A 15,877-nucleotide genomic window follows, 5' to 3' on the forward strand; every position below is an offset into this window, starting at 1 on the left:
AATGCAGAAGGAGGCCGTTTGGCCCATCAAATCTGTACTGACTCTCGATATAACTTCTTCCCCTGGCCCACCCCCGCCCCAACCCTGTAACCCCATGCATTTACCCTGCTAATCACCCTACCCTTGGCTAGGCCAACATTTATTGCCCATCCCTAACTGCCCTCCAGTATCAGAGGCATTTACAAGTCAACCACATTGCTGTGGCTCTGGAGTCACGTGTAGGCCAGACCGGGTAAGGACGGCAGATTTCCTTCCCTAAAGGATATTAGTGAACCTACACATCTTGGGACACTAAGGGACAATTTAGCATGGCCAATCCACCTAGCCTTTTGCTTTGACACGAGCAGAATTTGGGTTTACCTTTCGCTATGATTTTCACACAACCGCTGATACACCCACTAACCCCTTCCTCCCCCACCTTCAACAATCACAGAACATATCACTGAATGTTCTCTTTTTGACCGCCATGCTTTTGGTTGGTGTGTGGGAATGGAGGAAGCCGGAGACACGGTAAGGTAAGGAACAGGGAGTCAGAAGAGAGATTTGGGAAGTAAGAGATGCAATCACGTGCAGTTTTTTTCACATCTCGAAGCATTTCTCTCACAATGATTGATGTGGGGGCAACGCAAAGATCCCATCAGAGTGAGGGACAGGCAAAGGGATGGAAATCGGACTGCACAATGACAGGAGTCATCTGTTAACTGACATGTCCAGCTAATCCTACCCTCACCTTCCTCCTACATTTCTTTGTTCTTTGTTATTCGTCACAAGTCGGTTTACATTAACACTGCAATGAAGTTACTGTGAAAACCCCCTAGTCGCCACATTCCGATGCCGGTTCGGGTACACTGAGGGAGAATTTAACATGGTCAATGTATAGAAAGAATATTATTAAACTAGAAAGAGTGCAGAAGAGATTTACTAGGATGCTACCGGGACTTGATGGTTTGAGTTATAAGGAGAGGCTGGATGGACTGGGACTTTTTTCTCTGGAGCATAGAAGGCTGAGGGGTGATCTTATAGAGGTCTATAAAATAATGAAGGGCATAGATCAGCTAGAAAGTCAATATCTTTTCCCAAAGGTAGGGGCATCTAAAACTAGAGGGCATGGGTTTAAGGTGAGAGGGGAGAGATACATAAGTGTCCAGAGGGGCACTTTTTTCACACAGAGGGTGGTGAGTGTCTGGAACAAGCTGCCAGAGGTAGTAGTAGAGGCGGGTACAATTTTGTCTTTTAAAAAGCGTTTAGACAGTTACGTGGGTAAGATGGGTATAGAGGGATATGGGCCAAATGGGGGCAATTGGGATTAGCTTAGGGTTTTAAAAAAAAGGACAAGTTGGGCCGAAGGGCCTATTTCCATGCTGTAAACCTCTATGACTCTATGACCTAACCAGCACATCTTTGGAGTGTGGGAGGAAACCGGAGCACCCGGAGGAAACCCACACAGACACAGGGAGAACGTGCAAACTCCACACGGACAGTGACCCAAGTCGGGAATCGAACCCGGGTCCCTGGCGCTGTGAGGCAGCAGCGCTAACCACTGTGCCAGCGTCATTTTATTGATTCTGCCACTCTGTTATCCTCCGAACAGGAGAGAGGATGAACAGGATGGTGGATGTTTCCACGCAGACATTCAAGCTTGCAGAAGACTCAGAGATTAATCATATATTAAAGGCCTGGGCAAGGCTAGAATTTTAAGCTCTCAAAACGCCTGTGCCTCAGATACAGGCAGACGTTTCAATGTCTAATACAGTGAAAATCACGTGCAGGACATTGGAAGCACAAGCTCCTGTTCGTTGAATCAGTAATTCACTCATAAAAGCAATAAATCAAAAATTATTCAAGAATTAATATTCACCAGAGATCTGCAACCTGAGTCTCCAGTATTATCGATTCTCATATTCCTGGAGGTTTTAGATCGCGAGTTAATTTTGCAGGCAGCGTAATGCTGCCAGGCGATGCACTAAGCATCCATCTGCTACATGCAGTACCCTCGCAGGAAGCCTCAGCAATCGTTCTCTGCAGCGAGGTTGGGAGGCGGGTTCCACTGTCAGGATGGCCACTGGAATAAATGGGTCATTGGTGCAGAGCAGGAGCTGCATGTCCATGAAGCAGTGCATTCTGCCCCTCTCAGTCGCTCATCTTGGCGGTGCCACTGGAGGGAGACAAGGAGTGGATGCCAGGTTTTTCCCTGCCATCCCGTCAAGGGGAGGGTGGAAGACTGAAGGGCTGGGCGAAGAGTTAGTGGTCTGGATTTTCAGTTGCCCGCGGGGGCCAAGATTGGTGCAGGTGTGTTTGGAAAATTGGGTTCCCAAAGGGCGTGTCTGTGTCCCATTGCCTCTGGAATGTGTAGCTGCCCGTTAGAATCATAGAATTCCATCAGTGCAGAAGGAGGCCATTCAGCCCATTGAGTCTGCACTGACTCTCCGGCAGAGCATCTTATCCAGAACCATCTACCCCTGGCCCTATCCCTGTAATCCCACCCATTACCTGTGCTAAACTCCCTAACCTACACATCTTGGGACACTATGGCACAACTTAGCATGGCCAATCCACCTAACCTGCACATCTTTGGATACTGTTGATCTTTCTCTACACCCTAGCTATGACTGTGACACTACATTCTGCAATCTCTCCTTTCCTTCTCTATGAATGGTATGCTTTGTCTGTATAGCGCGCAAGAAACAATACTTTTCACTATATATGAATACATGTGACAATAATAAATCTAAATCAAAAAAATCAAAATCAAACTAAGGGGCAATTTAGCATGGCCAATCCACCTAATCCGCACATCTTTGGGCACTAAGGGGCAATTTAGCATGGCCAATCCACCTAATCCGCACATCTTTGGACACTAAGGGGCAATTTAGCATGGCCAATCCACCTAATTTACACATCTTTGGATACTAAGGGGCAATTTAGCATGGCCAATCCACTAACCCGCACATCTTTGGACATTAAGGGGCAATTTAGCATGGCCAATCCACCTAATCCGCACATCTCGCCCTAAAAGAGGCCTAATCCGCACATTTTTGGACACTAAGGGGCAATTTACCATGACCAATCCACCTAACCTGCACATCTTTGGACGCTAAGGGGCAATTTAGCATGGCCAATCCACCTAATCTGCACATCTTTGGACACTAAGGGGCAATTTAGCATGGCCAATCCACCTAACCTGCACATCTTTGGACGCTAAGGGGCAATTTAGCATGGCCAATCCACCTAACCTACTCATCTTTTGAGCATTAAACTCCCTGAGGACCTGGGGGTGACCAGAGGGCAATTTTGAAACTGCAGATGTTAGTGCACAGCTGTGTGGTGCAATGTTAACGATAAAGAAAATTGTCTGACAGAAAGTGTAATTATGTCAGAACGGGTACGGCACCTTCTTGTTGGTCGCTGGCCCTCTGATCTCCTGTTCCCCCTATTCTGCATCGCAGCTGCAAATCCTATCATGTCTGCTTCTGCCATTGAGGAGGTATCCAAGTGTCAGTCCCCATCTCCTGGTCACATTTGATGCTTCCAGTTGGTTGCCGTGCTTGCATCTGGTCCAATCAGGGGAGGCAGTGGCGTAGTGGTATTGTCACTGGAATAGTAATCCAGAGGCCCAGGGTAATGTTCCGGGGATCTGGGTTCGAATCCCACCATGACAGAGGGTGAAATTTGAATTCAGTAAGCATCTTAATGGGCGGCACAGTGGTTAGCACTGCTGCCTCACAGCACCAGGGACCTGGGTTCAATTCGCAGTTTGGGTCACTGTCTGTGTGGAGTTTGCACATTCTCCCCGTGTCTGCGTGGGTTTCCTTCAGGTTCTCCGGTTTCCTTCCAAAGATGTGTGGGTTAGGTGGATTGACCATGCTAAATTGCCCCTAAGTGCCAGGGGGACTAGCTAGGGTTGCATGGGGTTATGGGGATAGGGTCTGGGTGGGATTGTGGTCGGTGCAGACTCGATGGGCCGGATGGCCTCCTTTTGCACTGTAGGGATTCTATCCATGAACCTATCTGGAATTTTAAAAAAAGGTCTAATGGTGACCATGGAACCGTTGGTGATTGTCAAAAAGTCCATCTGGTTTACTAGTGTCCTTTCGGGAAGGAAATCTGCTGTCCTTGCCTGGGTCTGGCCTACATGTGACTCCAGAGCCACAGCAATGTGGTTGACTCTCAAATGCCCTCAGGGACGGGTAGAAAATGCCAGCCCAGCCAGCGACTCCCACAGCCTCTGAACAAAAATATCAGGTGATTTGCATTTGAAGATAGCATAGTGTGACAGACACACGCAGGGTCAGCACCTGGAAAGAATCAGGATGTTGTGGAGAAAATCGAGGCAGGTCTGTTAAAGAGGCTTTTTGAGCACAGTGACTAACCCTCATGAAATATAATAAAGGCCGCTCCCAGTGCCGAGGGGGTGGGGGAGTTCTGTGGCAATAAGACCATAACCCCTCTTGGAGCTGACAGTTACAATGCGAATGCTCACTAAAATAAACAAAGTGGCATCGCCAAGGAGATTCCCAGGCTCCGTCTCCCACTGGCTGTCCCGGAAGTCAGGGACAAATGGCATTCAAAGTTAAAGTTAAAGTTTATTTATTAGTGTTACAAGTAGGTTTATATTAACACTGCAATGAAGTTACTGTGAAAGTCCCTTTGTTGCCACACTCCGATGCCCGTTCGGGTAACACTGAGGGAGAATTTAGCACGGCCAATGCACCCTAACCAGCACGTCTTTCAGACTGTGGGAGGAAACTGGAGCACCCGGAGGAAACCCACGGTTAAATTTCTCATGGTATGTGGAACAAACGCTCAAATTAGGGGACGATCCCTTAAAATACAGGATAGTTCATAGAATCCCGACTATGCAGAAGGAGACCATTCGGCCCATTAAGCTTGCACCGATTCTCCGACAGAGCATCACATCCAGGCCCTATCCTTGTAACCCCATGTGTTTACCCTGCTAATTTCCTGAGGGGCACTAAGGCAATTTAGCATGGCCAATCCACCTCACCTGCACATCTTTGGACTGGGAGGAAACCGTAGCACCCGGAGGAAACCCACGCAGACACGGGGAGAATGTGCAAACTCCACATAGACAGCACGGTGGCACAGTGGTTAGCACTGCCACCTCACAGCGCCAAGGACCCGTCTTGGGTCACTGTCTGTGTGGAGTCTGCACGTTCTCCCCGTGTCTGCGTGGGTTTCCTCCGGGTGCTCCGGTTTCCTCCCACAGTCTGAAAGACGTGCTGGTTAGATGCATTGGCCATGCTAAATTCTCCCTCAGTGTGACCCGAACAGGCGCTGGAATGTGTGGCGATTAGAGGATTTTCACAGTAACTTCATTGCAGTGTTAATGTCAGCCTACTTGTGACACTAATCAATGAACTTAAAGTTAAACACCCGAGGCTGGGATTGAACCCGAGTCCCTGGCGCTGTGAGGCAGCAGTGCTAAGCACTGTGCCACCTGGTTTTGAGGATGGGGACAGAGTGGAGGGAGGGGTGGGTATTTGTGATATGGCATGGAGGCTAAACAAAGATTTCTACATATTTTTGACCCGAACAAAAGCTAGGCAAATGTGAGAAACGTCCTGAAGTCCAGGAGTTTCTGTTGTTGGGTGTTTACTCTTTATATCAGTCTTTATTTAATCTCTTACAGGATTGACAGTGGCTGACCTTGTGATGCCTTGGTAAGTAATAATGGAATGTAAAACTACGTATTCATATCAACAATTCCCACTGCTTTGTCCATGGTTGCAGTCCACTTACATGATGCGTTGCTTGTGCATTTATGCATCTGGTTTCAACAAAGGCTGCAAACAGCTCAGTAAAGTAACAGCGGCCCTTTAGTGGAATGTGTTGGCAGCTGCAATGTATGATGATTGATGTGTGTTCCATAATAGATTATGTAAAGGACAACCAGTGGCTGCATCGTCTTGATGTGAAAGATGATTGACTTGGCTCATTTAAGTCGACGCTAGGTGACAATGCGACGAGGGTCGAGTTGTTAGTCTGGAACCAGGCAAGCTGAAGAACCATGTTCAGTTGGAATATCAGTCTGGATAAAGCCACTTTTTTGATGTTGCACCCAATATCACAGAACCCCTACAGTGCAGAAGGAGGCTGTTCGGCCCGTTGCGTCCAGTCTATCGAAGAGGCTTTTTGACTAACTCTCATGATGTAAAATAAAGGCTGCTTCCAGCACTGAGGGGGCGGGGGATTTCTGAGACAAACCGAGAGGGGCCTGGTAATTATAATTCCTCCCCCCCCCCCCCAGAGCCGACAGTCACAATGCGAATGTTTACAAAAATAAACATTGAGGCATAGCCAATGAGATTCTGCATTGACAATAATCCCGCCCAAACCCCATCTCCGTAACCCCATGTATTTACGTTGCTAGTCTCCCTGACACCAAGGGGCAATTTAGCATGGCCAATCAACCTAACCCGCACATCTTTGGACTGTGGGAGGAAACTGGAGACCCAGAGGAAACCCACGCAGACACGGGGAGAATGTGTAAACTCATAGAATCATAGAGGTTGTCCATGCTGCTCTTTTTTTTAACCACTAAGCTAGTCCCACATTTGGCGCATATCCCTCTGTACCCATCTTACCCCTGTAACTGTCTAAATGCTTTTTAAAAGACAAAATTGTACCCGCCTCTACTACTACTTCTGGCAGCTTGTTCCAGACACTCACCACCCTCTGTGTGAAAAAAATTCCCCTCTGGACACTTGTATCTCTCCCCTCTCACCTTAAACCTATGCCCTCTAGTTTTAGACTCCCCACAGACAGTGACCCAAGGCTGGGATTGAACCCAAGTCCCTGGCGCTGTGAGGCAGCAGTGCTAACCACTGTGCCACCCTTTAGGCTTTTATGCTTTAATGAGTGATGCACCATTGATTACGCAAAGACTCGTTGTTGCAAAATAACCGGGTTTTATTAACAAAGAACTGGAGCACACCCGAACCGATAGCTAATCCAAACTGAGGCAAAAGGAGCGGAGAGCAGTCACCTTTATACCCCGAGAAGGGCGGAGCCCTGGATTGAGGCAGCAGGGGCGTGTCCAGGCATATCATATAAACTATCACATAAACAGACAACTACAGTGGTTCACCACAATGAGACTTTAAACTAGGACCTTTGGACTCTGATGAAAGTTCTACCAATTGAGCCAAGCTGATGAAATAAAAGAAGTTTGAAAGCAGAATGCTGGACAGTCTGCAAATGGGCAGATTTTAGTATTTTTGTGGATCTGAGTTATTAATATTATGCAAAGTAGGCAGAGAAAGTGTGTGTCGCCATTTGAAAGTTAGAGATCTGGATTCAGCAATGCTAGCCGTCCCACAAAAGCACCGAATTGGCCTACCTTTCACCACTGAACAACTGTTGGAGTGGGAGTCAAGTGGCCCCAAAGAGGGGCAAGATTGCTTTTGGACGACCAGTGTGGAGGAACTATTCTGCAGCATGCAGTTACGTTCGGTGGAGCTCAAAAGTAATGCTATTAGTCCGAGACTGGGGTTGAATCGGAGCAATGCAAACAACAAATAAAGATAGCTAATCTAACCCTGAGTACAATGTCAGAAGATGAGATAACAGGCTGAAGGACAATCAGGGTCCTGTTTTAGTGCGATTGTGGTCATGATGCTGTGTGGTGGTCAATAAAGCACTTTAAAAAGATTGAGACAGTCACTGCAGAGAATTATTATCCACTTCACAAACCATTAACATTAATGGCATACGTTGTGGCAATATGTCAGGTGGAGCTTAACCAGCTCCACAATAGTGATTTACCCAGGGATTGTGGACATCAGTGTGTGGTAACTAATGAGAGTTGACTCAAGATAAACACAACTCAGAACAAGACTGAAGGGCTGACATTTACAAAGCACCCTTCACCACAGCCTTGAAGTACTTTGCGTACAGTGTAGCTGTGACTGTTATTGTGTAGGCTCTGAGCTGAGCAATGGCCATTTTGTAGCACAGCAAGACCCGCAAGTGGGCGGCACGGCGGCACAGTGGTTAGCACTGCTGCCTCGCAGCGCCAGGGACCTGGGTTTGATTCCCGGCTTGGGTCACTATCCGTGTGGAGTTTGCACGTTCTCCCCGTGTCTGTGTGGGTTCCCTCCGCATACTCCGGTTTCCTCCCATATCCAAAGACGTGCGAGTTAGGTGGCTTGGCCATGCTAAATTTCCCTTTAGTGTCAGGGGGACTAGCTAGGGTAAATGCATGGGATTATGGGGTAAGGCCTGGGTGGGATTGTGCTCGGTGCAGACTCGATGGGCTGAATGGCCTCCTTCTGCACTGTAGGAGTCCTTGAAAGTGGAGTCACAGGTGGACAGAGTGGTGAAGAAGGCATTCAGCATGCTTGGTTTCATTGGTCAGAATATTGAATACAGATGTTGGACATCTTGTTGAAGTTGTACAAGACATAGGTAAGGCCACACTTGGAATACTGTGTACAATTCTGGTCACCCTATTATAGAAAGGATATTATTAAACTAGAGGAGAGGAGATTTACTAGGATGCTACCGGGACTTGATGGTTTGAGTTATAAGGAGAGGCTGGATAGACTGGGACTTTTTTCTCTGGAGCGTAGAAGGCTGAGGGGTGATCTTATAGAGGTCTATAAAATAATGAAGGGCACAGATCAGCTCGGTAGTCAATATCTTTTCCCAAAGGTAGGGGAGTCTAAAACTAGAGGGCATAGGTTTAAGGGGAGAGATACAAAAGTGTCCAGAGGGGCAATTTTTTAACACAGTGGGCGGTGAGTGTCTGGAACAAGCTGCCAGAGATAGTAGTAGAGGCGGGTACAATTTTGTCTTTTATAAAGCGTTTAGACAGTTACAGGTAAGATGGGTATAGAGGGATATGGGCCAAAAGCGGGCAATTGGGATTAGCTTTGGGGTTTAAAAAAAAAGAGCGGCATGGACAAGTTGGGCCGAAGGGCCTGTTTCCACCTCTATGACTCTATGACTCTAAGTAGCAAAGAGATGACAAACAGTGGGTCTGATTTGGGTGGGGGTGTTGCTTGAAGGAGAAATTATGAACACAAAGCACGGGGAACCCCCTACTCTTTATCTACATCTAATAGCTTGCCTGAAGGGGTCAATTCTAACACTGCAGCGCTCTCTCCCTGCATTGGCATATCAGCCGAGACTATTGGATCATAAAACAATACAGGACAAAAGGAAGCCAATCATGTCTGTGTTGGCACTTTGGAAGAACAATCCAGTTAGTCTCACACCCCAATCCTTGCCCATACCTCAACCATTTTTTCTCTTTCAAGGGGAGGTGATGGCCTAGTGGTATTATCGCTGGACTATTAATCCAGAAACTCACTTAAAGCTCTGGGGACCTGGGTTCGAATCCCGCCACGGCAGATGGTGGAATTTGAATTCAATAAAAAAAATCTGGAATTAAGAATCTACTGATGACCATTGTCAGAAAAACCCATCTGGCTCACTAATGTCCTTTAGGGAAGGAAATCTGCTGTCCGTACCCGGTCTGGCCTACATGTGACTTCAGAGCCACAGCAATGTGGTTGATTCTCAACTGCCCCTGAAATGGCCGAGCAAGCTACTCAGTAAGGGCAACTAGGGATGGGCAATAAATGGTGGCCTAGCCAGCGACACCCATGTCCCACAAATAAATTAAAAATATCCAATTCCTTATTCTGTTGAATCGGTGGCACAGTGTGCCACACAGGTGCTGCCTCACAGTGCCAGGGACCCCTGGGTTCAATTCCGGCCTTGGGTGACTGTGTGGAGTTTGCACATTCTCCCCATGTCTCTGTAGGTTTCCTCCGGGTGCTCCAGTTTCTTCCCACACTCCAAAGATGTGTGGGTTAGGTGGATTGACCATGCTAAATTGCCCCTTTGTGTCAGGGGGATGAGCAGGGTAAACATGTGGGGATATGGGGATAGGGCCTGGATGGGATTGTGGTCGGTGCAGACTCAATGGGCTGAATGGCCTCCTTCTGCACTGTAGGAATTCTATTGAATCTGTACCCTATCAGGCAATGCATTCCAAATCTGAACAACTTATTATATAAAAATATCTTGACGCCATTTCTGATTCTTTAGTACCCACGTATTCCTGAAGCAGTAATCAAAACGACAACATATTTACGAAGAAATAAACACACCACCACATTTCAGCCAATAACAAACACCAATTAAAAAACTAAACACTCGTCCAATGACATCATTCTTCATTTCCTGTTCCTAACATTTACAGCTCCAGTTTTACATAATTCTTCATCCAGCAAGGAACAGAATCCTCAGTATAGCAGAGCAGCAATGAGAGAGGCTTTAAGCTGTCATTGTAAAGATCAGCAGCAATTTAGCAAAGAGCTAATGTATTTATTATTATTGTGAAAGAATCACTTAGAATCCCTACAGTGCAGAAGGAGGCTGTTTGGCCCACTGAGTCTGCACCGACCACCGACCACCCAGACCCTATCCCCGTAACCCCTTGTATTTACCCTGCTAGTCTCCATGATGCTAAGGGGTAATTTGGCACGGCCAATGCACCTAACCCACACATCTTTGGACTGTGGGAGGAAACTGGAGCAACCGGAGGAAACCCACGCAGACACGGGGAGAACGTGCAGACTCCACACAGACAGTGACCCAAGCCGGGAATCGAACCCGGGTCCCTGGCGCTGTGAGGCAGCAGTGGTAACCACTGTGCCACCATGAGGCCCATGGTAAAAGATTTTTATTTCTCAGACTGTGGACTCAATCCAAGCACATTGGACCATTGTACACTGGACAATTTCTATTCTGGTTTCATATTGGTCAATTGCCCTCCCTCTGGATTTGTACATTTAATTATTGTACTTTCTGTTGCTGAAATGAGTTCTCAATTTCCATGCAAGGAAGTTTTAGGCTGTCTGGATTTTAGCATATGAATTTCTAATGACATGGTGACACAGTGGTTAGCACTGCTGCCTCACAGCGCCAGGGACCTGGGTTCAATTCCGGCCTGTGTGGAGTTTGCACTTTCTCACCATGTCTCCGTGTGTTTCCTCCGGGTGCTCCGGTTTCCTCCCACAGTCCAAAGGTGTGCGGGTTAGGTGGATTGGCCATGCTAAATTGCCTCTCAGTGTCAGGGGAATTAGGAAGGTAAGTATGTGGGGTTATGGAGATAGGGCCTGGGTGGGATTGTTGTAGGCGCAGGCTCGATGGGCCGAATGGCCTCCTCCTGCACTGTAGGGATTTTAACGCAGAATTCCTTAGTCCATTTTAACAGAGGATTGATGATTTCTCTTCAGGCCACTCCTTCAATGATTACTGACCAACCTTTCTACAAATCATTGACTCAGTTTTCAGAATGGTATCTTCTCACAGACAGCCTAACCTCTCCAGCTTCCTGAGTCATGCCCCTTCAGAACAAACCAGTCCTTAATAGCCTCCTGAATGGTGCTCCCTTTGAATAAACTAAACACTCCACAAGCCTCTGCAATGATTCTTCCTCTGAAACGAACCATTCTTGGCCAACCTTTGGCCTGACCCTCCCACTGTGCAAACCAGGCCTGCCCTTTTGACTGACCTCGCTCTGGTCCAGCCAAGCCTCCTGACTGACTTCCCCTGCAATAGACCAGTCTTCTCATGGACCGGCCTCCTGAGTAACGCACTTTAAATAAACCAAATGTTTGATGGTCCCTCTGCAACATCTATGAAATGAGATAACCTTTCATTGGATGGAACAAGAGTAGAATATGTTGAATGAAGTCAGCCAGTCAATCAGCATGTGTGGAGGGAACAGACCAGTTAATGCTTCAGGCACAATTTCTTTTAGTTCAGAGATGATTGAGCGGCAGCGTATTTCCAGCATTTTCTGTTTATTTCCCCCCAGTTTACAACACCTTTGCCTCTCAAGCTTCCATTGAACCTCCTGAATAATGCTCTCTCTCAGAAAACTCACCCTTATTGAAGCCTCTTGAGTTTCTCCCTGATAAACCTGCACAACACACTCTGCGCATATTCTTCTGAATAACTAATGTAAACTGAGATTGATTTCAAAAATGTTAAAAATAGCTGACAATTACACACACTCACCGCCATGGAATCGGAGCGGGCGAGGGTCCGACAACGGAAATCTCCGTTGACCTCGGGCGGGAATCTCCGGTCTCACCCAAGCGAGGTCGGAAAATCCTGCCCATGGATGCACACACACACAGACACACACACAGACACACACACCCACCCACCCACCCAGACACACACAGACACACCCACCCACACACACACAGACACACCCACCCACACACACCCACCCAGACACACACATACACACACACTCACACACACCTACCCAGACACACCCAGACACACACATACACAGACACACCCACCCACACACACCCACCCAGACACACATACACACACACTCACACACACCTACCCAGGCACACCCAGACATACACACACACAGGCACAGACACACCCACCCACCCAGACACACACACACACAGACACACACACACACACACCTACCCAGACACACCCAGACACACACAAACACAGACACAGACACACCCACCCAGACACACCCACCCACCCAGACACACACACACTCACACACACCTACCCAGACACACCCAGACATACACACACACAGGCACAGACACACCCACCCACACACACCCACCCAGACACACACACACACACAGACACACACACACACACACACACACACCTACCCAAACACACCCAGACACACGCATACACAGACACAGACACACCCACCCACACACACCCACCCAGACACACATACACACACACTCACACACACCTACCCAGACACACCCAGACACACACATACACAGACACACCCACCCACACACACCCACCCAGACACACACATACAGACACCTACCCAGACACACCCAGACACACACATACACACACACACACCCACCCACCCAGACACACACACTCACACACACACAGATGTGCACACACACACACACACACACAGATGTGCACACAGACACAGATGCACACAGACACACACACACAACAATTCAGCATAAGTCTTCCAGTCAATTCCTGCTTCTTACTAATGAATCTCACTCCATGAAGAAGGTAATGGAAATTGATGTAAACAATATGTTGTTAATGTTCTCCCGAGCCTGAAATGTTGGTTTGCAGTCAGTCTATTTTTTTTCTGTTCTTGGTGCAGGGTGAATCTTTTCTGATAACAGGCTGTGACGGTTTCATTAAGTTGATGAGCTCACACTTGACATTTGTCTCTTACGAGTGAAAGTGTTCCTTTATTTAGTCGATAAGCACTATTGCCAGTAGATGAAAAGTCAGGCTATGGGTTCCTGGTAATCATTTTAGGGAATGGCGTTATCTAATGCAAGGATCCGTACAGTCAAACTCTCAACAGAGAGTGAACCGGTGACACAAGACTGGCATCGTCCTCTTACAGCACTGTGGAGCAACATTCCCTTCTCTATTCAGTTGTCCCCTTCTCCCCCCAACCCCGATCCCCACAACTTTCCTCTTCTGTGTTTAAGTCCTTCTGTGGGACACATCATTCCTGGATGTTGGAGATTTTTAAATTATTATTCAATTGTGGGACATGGGCGTCGCTGGCTGGCCAGCATTTATAGCCCATCTCTAGTTGCCCTTGAGAATCTCTTGCCCTTGAGCTAAAATCCGCTTCATGGCTACTGTATGTCCCAGAGGAAGCAACACTTTGTCAGCCCCCTCCTCTGTTTCTGGGGAAGCAGTTGACTTGTCCTCAGTGCCTTAAAGGCAATTTGATGGCATTCAGGAGCTTATCACTGCGGGCACAAGCCCGCCAGTTGGCTCCGATTGGCTTACTTTCTTCCATTCATCTGTGGGACATGGACATCTCTGGCTGGCCAGCATTTGTTGCCCATCCCTGGTTGTCCTTAAGTGTCTCGCTCGGCCATTACAGAGGGCAGTTAACAGTCAACCACATTGCTGTGGTTCTGGAGTCACATGTAGGCCACACCAGGTAAGGACGGCAGATTTCCTTCCCTAAAGGACATTAGTGAACCAGATGGGTTTTTCCGACATCGACAATGGTTTCATGGTCACCAGTAGATTCTTAATTCCAGATTTTAAAAAATTGAATTCAAATTCCACCATCTGCCGTGGCGGGATTCGGACCCGGGTCACCAGAACATTAGCTGAATTTCTGGATTAATAATCTAGCGATAATACCACTAGGCCATCGCCTCCCCACTGACTGTCCATCAGCTTGGCTGCTTCATATCGGAATGTGTACAATGGATAACATGTGTGGCACACATATGGATGCCGGTGATTTGTGATCTGTCCTCAGGTTTGTTTTCATCATTGGTACGTCGGTGGCCCTGTCCTTCGGCGCCATGCTGCGCCGAGGCATCCATCGCTTGCAGTTACTCCGAAAGCTAACCTGGAGAACCGTCATTCTGCTGCTGATTGGAGCTTTTTACATTAACTATGGCCCAACCGATGGTCCCTGTAAGTACATTTGATTTGATTTGACTTGATTTATTCTTGTCACATGTATTAGCATACAGTGAAAAATATTGTTTCTTGCGCGCTATACAGACAAAGCATACTGCTCATAGAGAAGGAAACGAGAGGGTGCAGAATGTAATGATACAATCATAGCTAGGGGTGTAGAGAAAGATCAACTTAATGCGGGGTAGGTCCATTCAAAAGTCTGACAGCAGCAGGGAAGAAGCTGTTCTTGAGTCGGTTGGTACGTGACCTCAGACTTTTGTATCTTTTCCCCGAAGGAAGAAGGTGGAAGAGAGAATGTCCGGGGTGCGTGGGGTCCTTAATTATGCTGGCTGCTTTTCCCAAGGCAGCTGGAAGTGTAGACAGAGTCAATGGAATGGAGGCTGGTTTGCGTGATGGATTGGACTACATTCATGACCTTTTGAAGTTCCTTTTGTAGTCTATATCAGCTCAGTCTTCTGGTCAGTGCCTACGCTGTTCATACTGGAATCAGCGCTCCCGGCTTTTGATACAGTCACAAAAGAAAAAAAATCTTGGTGTTTTCCACCCTTCCTGTAATGACTTCAATTAGGCCATGGATGTTGGCCTATTGGAATATGAGCTCCATGATTAAGGATCCAATTGATGGGACAATAGCGAGTCTTTTCCTTGTATTTAATTGGGAGTGTCAGTTCCTCTGGCACACCCTAAGGTAGACTGCTGACTGATAGCACTTTGTGTACTGCAGTGGGAATTGTAAATAAAGGGATTTTGGTGAAGGGACTTCTACCTCCAAAGACTTATTACACTTCCAATGTAAGAATCATAGCTGAAATAATCTGTACCCCTGAGGTTTTCACTCCGCCCATCAATGGCATAGATTTCCCCCACAGAGTCTCAATCCACACAATAACCTAAAATTTAAGGCTAGGTGGGAAACGGCCCTTAAGAGGTCATCATTTGGCCAGTATTCACCAAGCAGAAGGACAGGGTGGATGTTGAGGTCAGGGATAGGTGTGTGAATGCTCTAGAAAATGTCAATATATCGAAGGAGGAAGTGCTGGGTATCCTAAATTATATTAAGGTAGACAAGTCCCCAGGGCCGGATGGGATCTCTCCCAGGTTACTGCAGGAGGCAAGGGAAGAAATAGATGGGGCCTTAACAGATATCTTCACATCCTCTTTGACCACAGGTGAGGTCCCAGAGGACTGGAGAATAGCCAATGTTGTTCCCTTGTTTAAGAAAGGAAGCAAGGACAATGTAGGAAATTATAGGCCGGTGAGCCTAACATCAGTGGTGGGGAAGCTTTTGGAGAAGATACTGAGAAGGTGGAAGAGAGTATATCCGGGGTGCGTGGGGTCCTTAATTATGTTGGCTGCTTTGCCGAGGCAGCGGGATGTGTAGACAGAGTCA

General features: G+C 47.4%; 1 protein-coding gene across 1 annotated transcript in view; it reads left to right on the forward strand.

Annotated features, from left to right (window-relative positions):
* Positions 1–15,877, forward strand: part of LOC144480126 (heparan-alpha-glucosaminide N-acetyltransferase) — a 189,123-nt gene that overhangs the window by 113,377 nt on the left and 59,869 nt on the right. The window contains exons 9-10 of the mRNA XM_078199272.1: positions 5,651–5,681; positions 14,321–14,481. Coding sequence (XP_078055398.1) covers positions 5,651–5,681; positions 14,321–14,481 — 192 coding nt within the window. The remainder of the gene's footprint in view (positions 1–5,650; positions 5,682–14,320; positions 14,482–15,877) is intronic.

The sequence above is a fragment of the Mustelus asterias genome, chromosome 28, assembly GCF_964213995.1.
Source record: "Mustelus asterias chromosome 28, sMusAst1.hap1.1, whole genome shotgun sequence".
In the NCBI taxonomy this organism is placed as follows: Eukaryota; Metazoa; Chordata; class Chondrichthyes; order Carcharhiniformes; family Triakidae; genus Mustelus; species Mustelus asterias.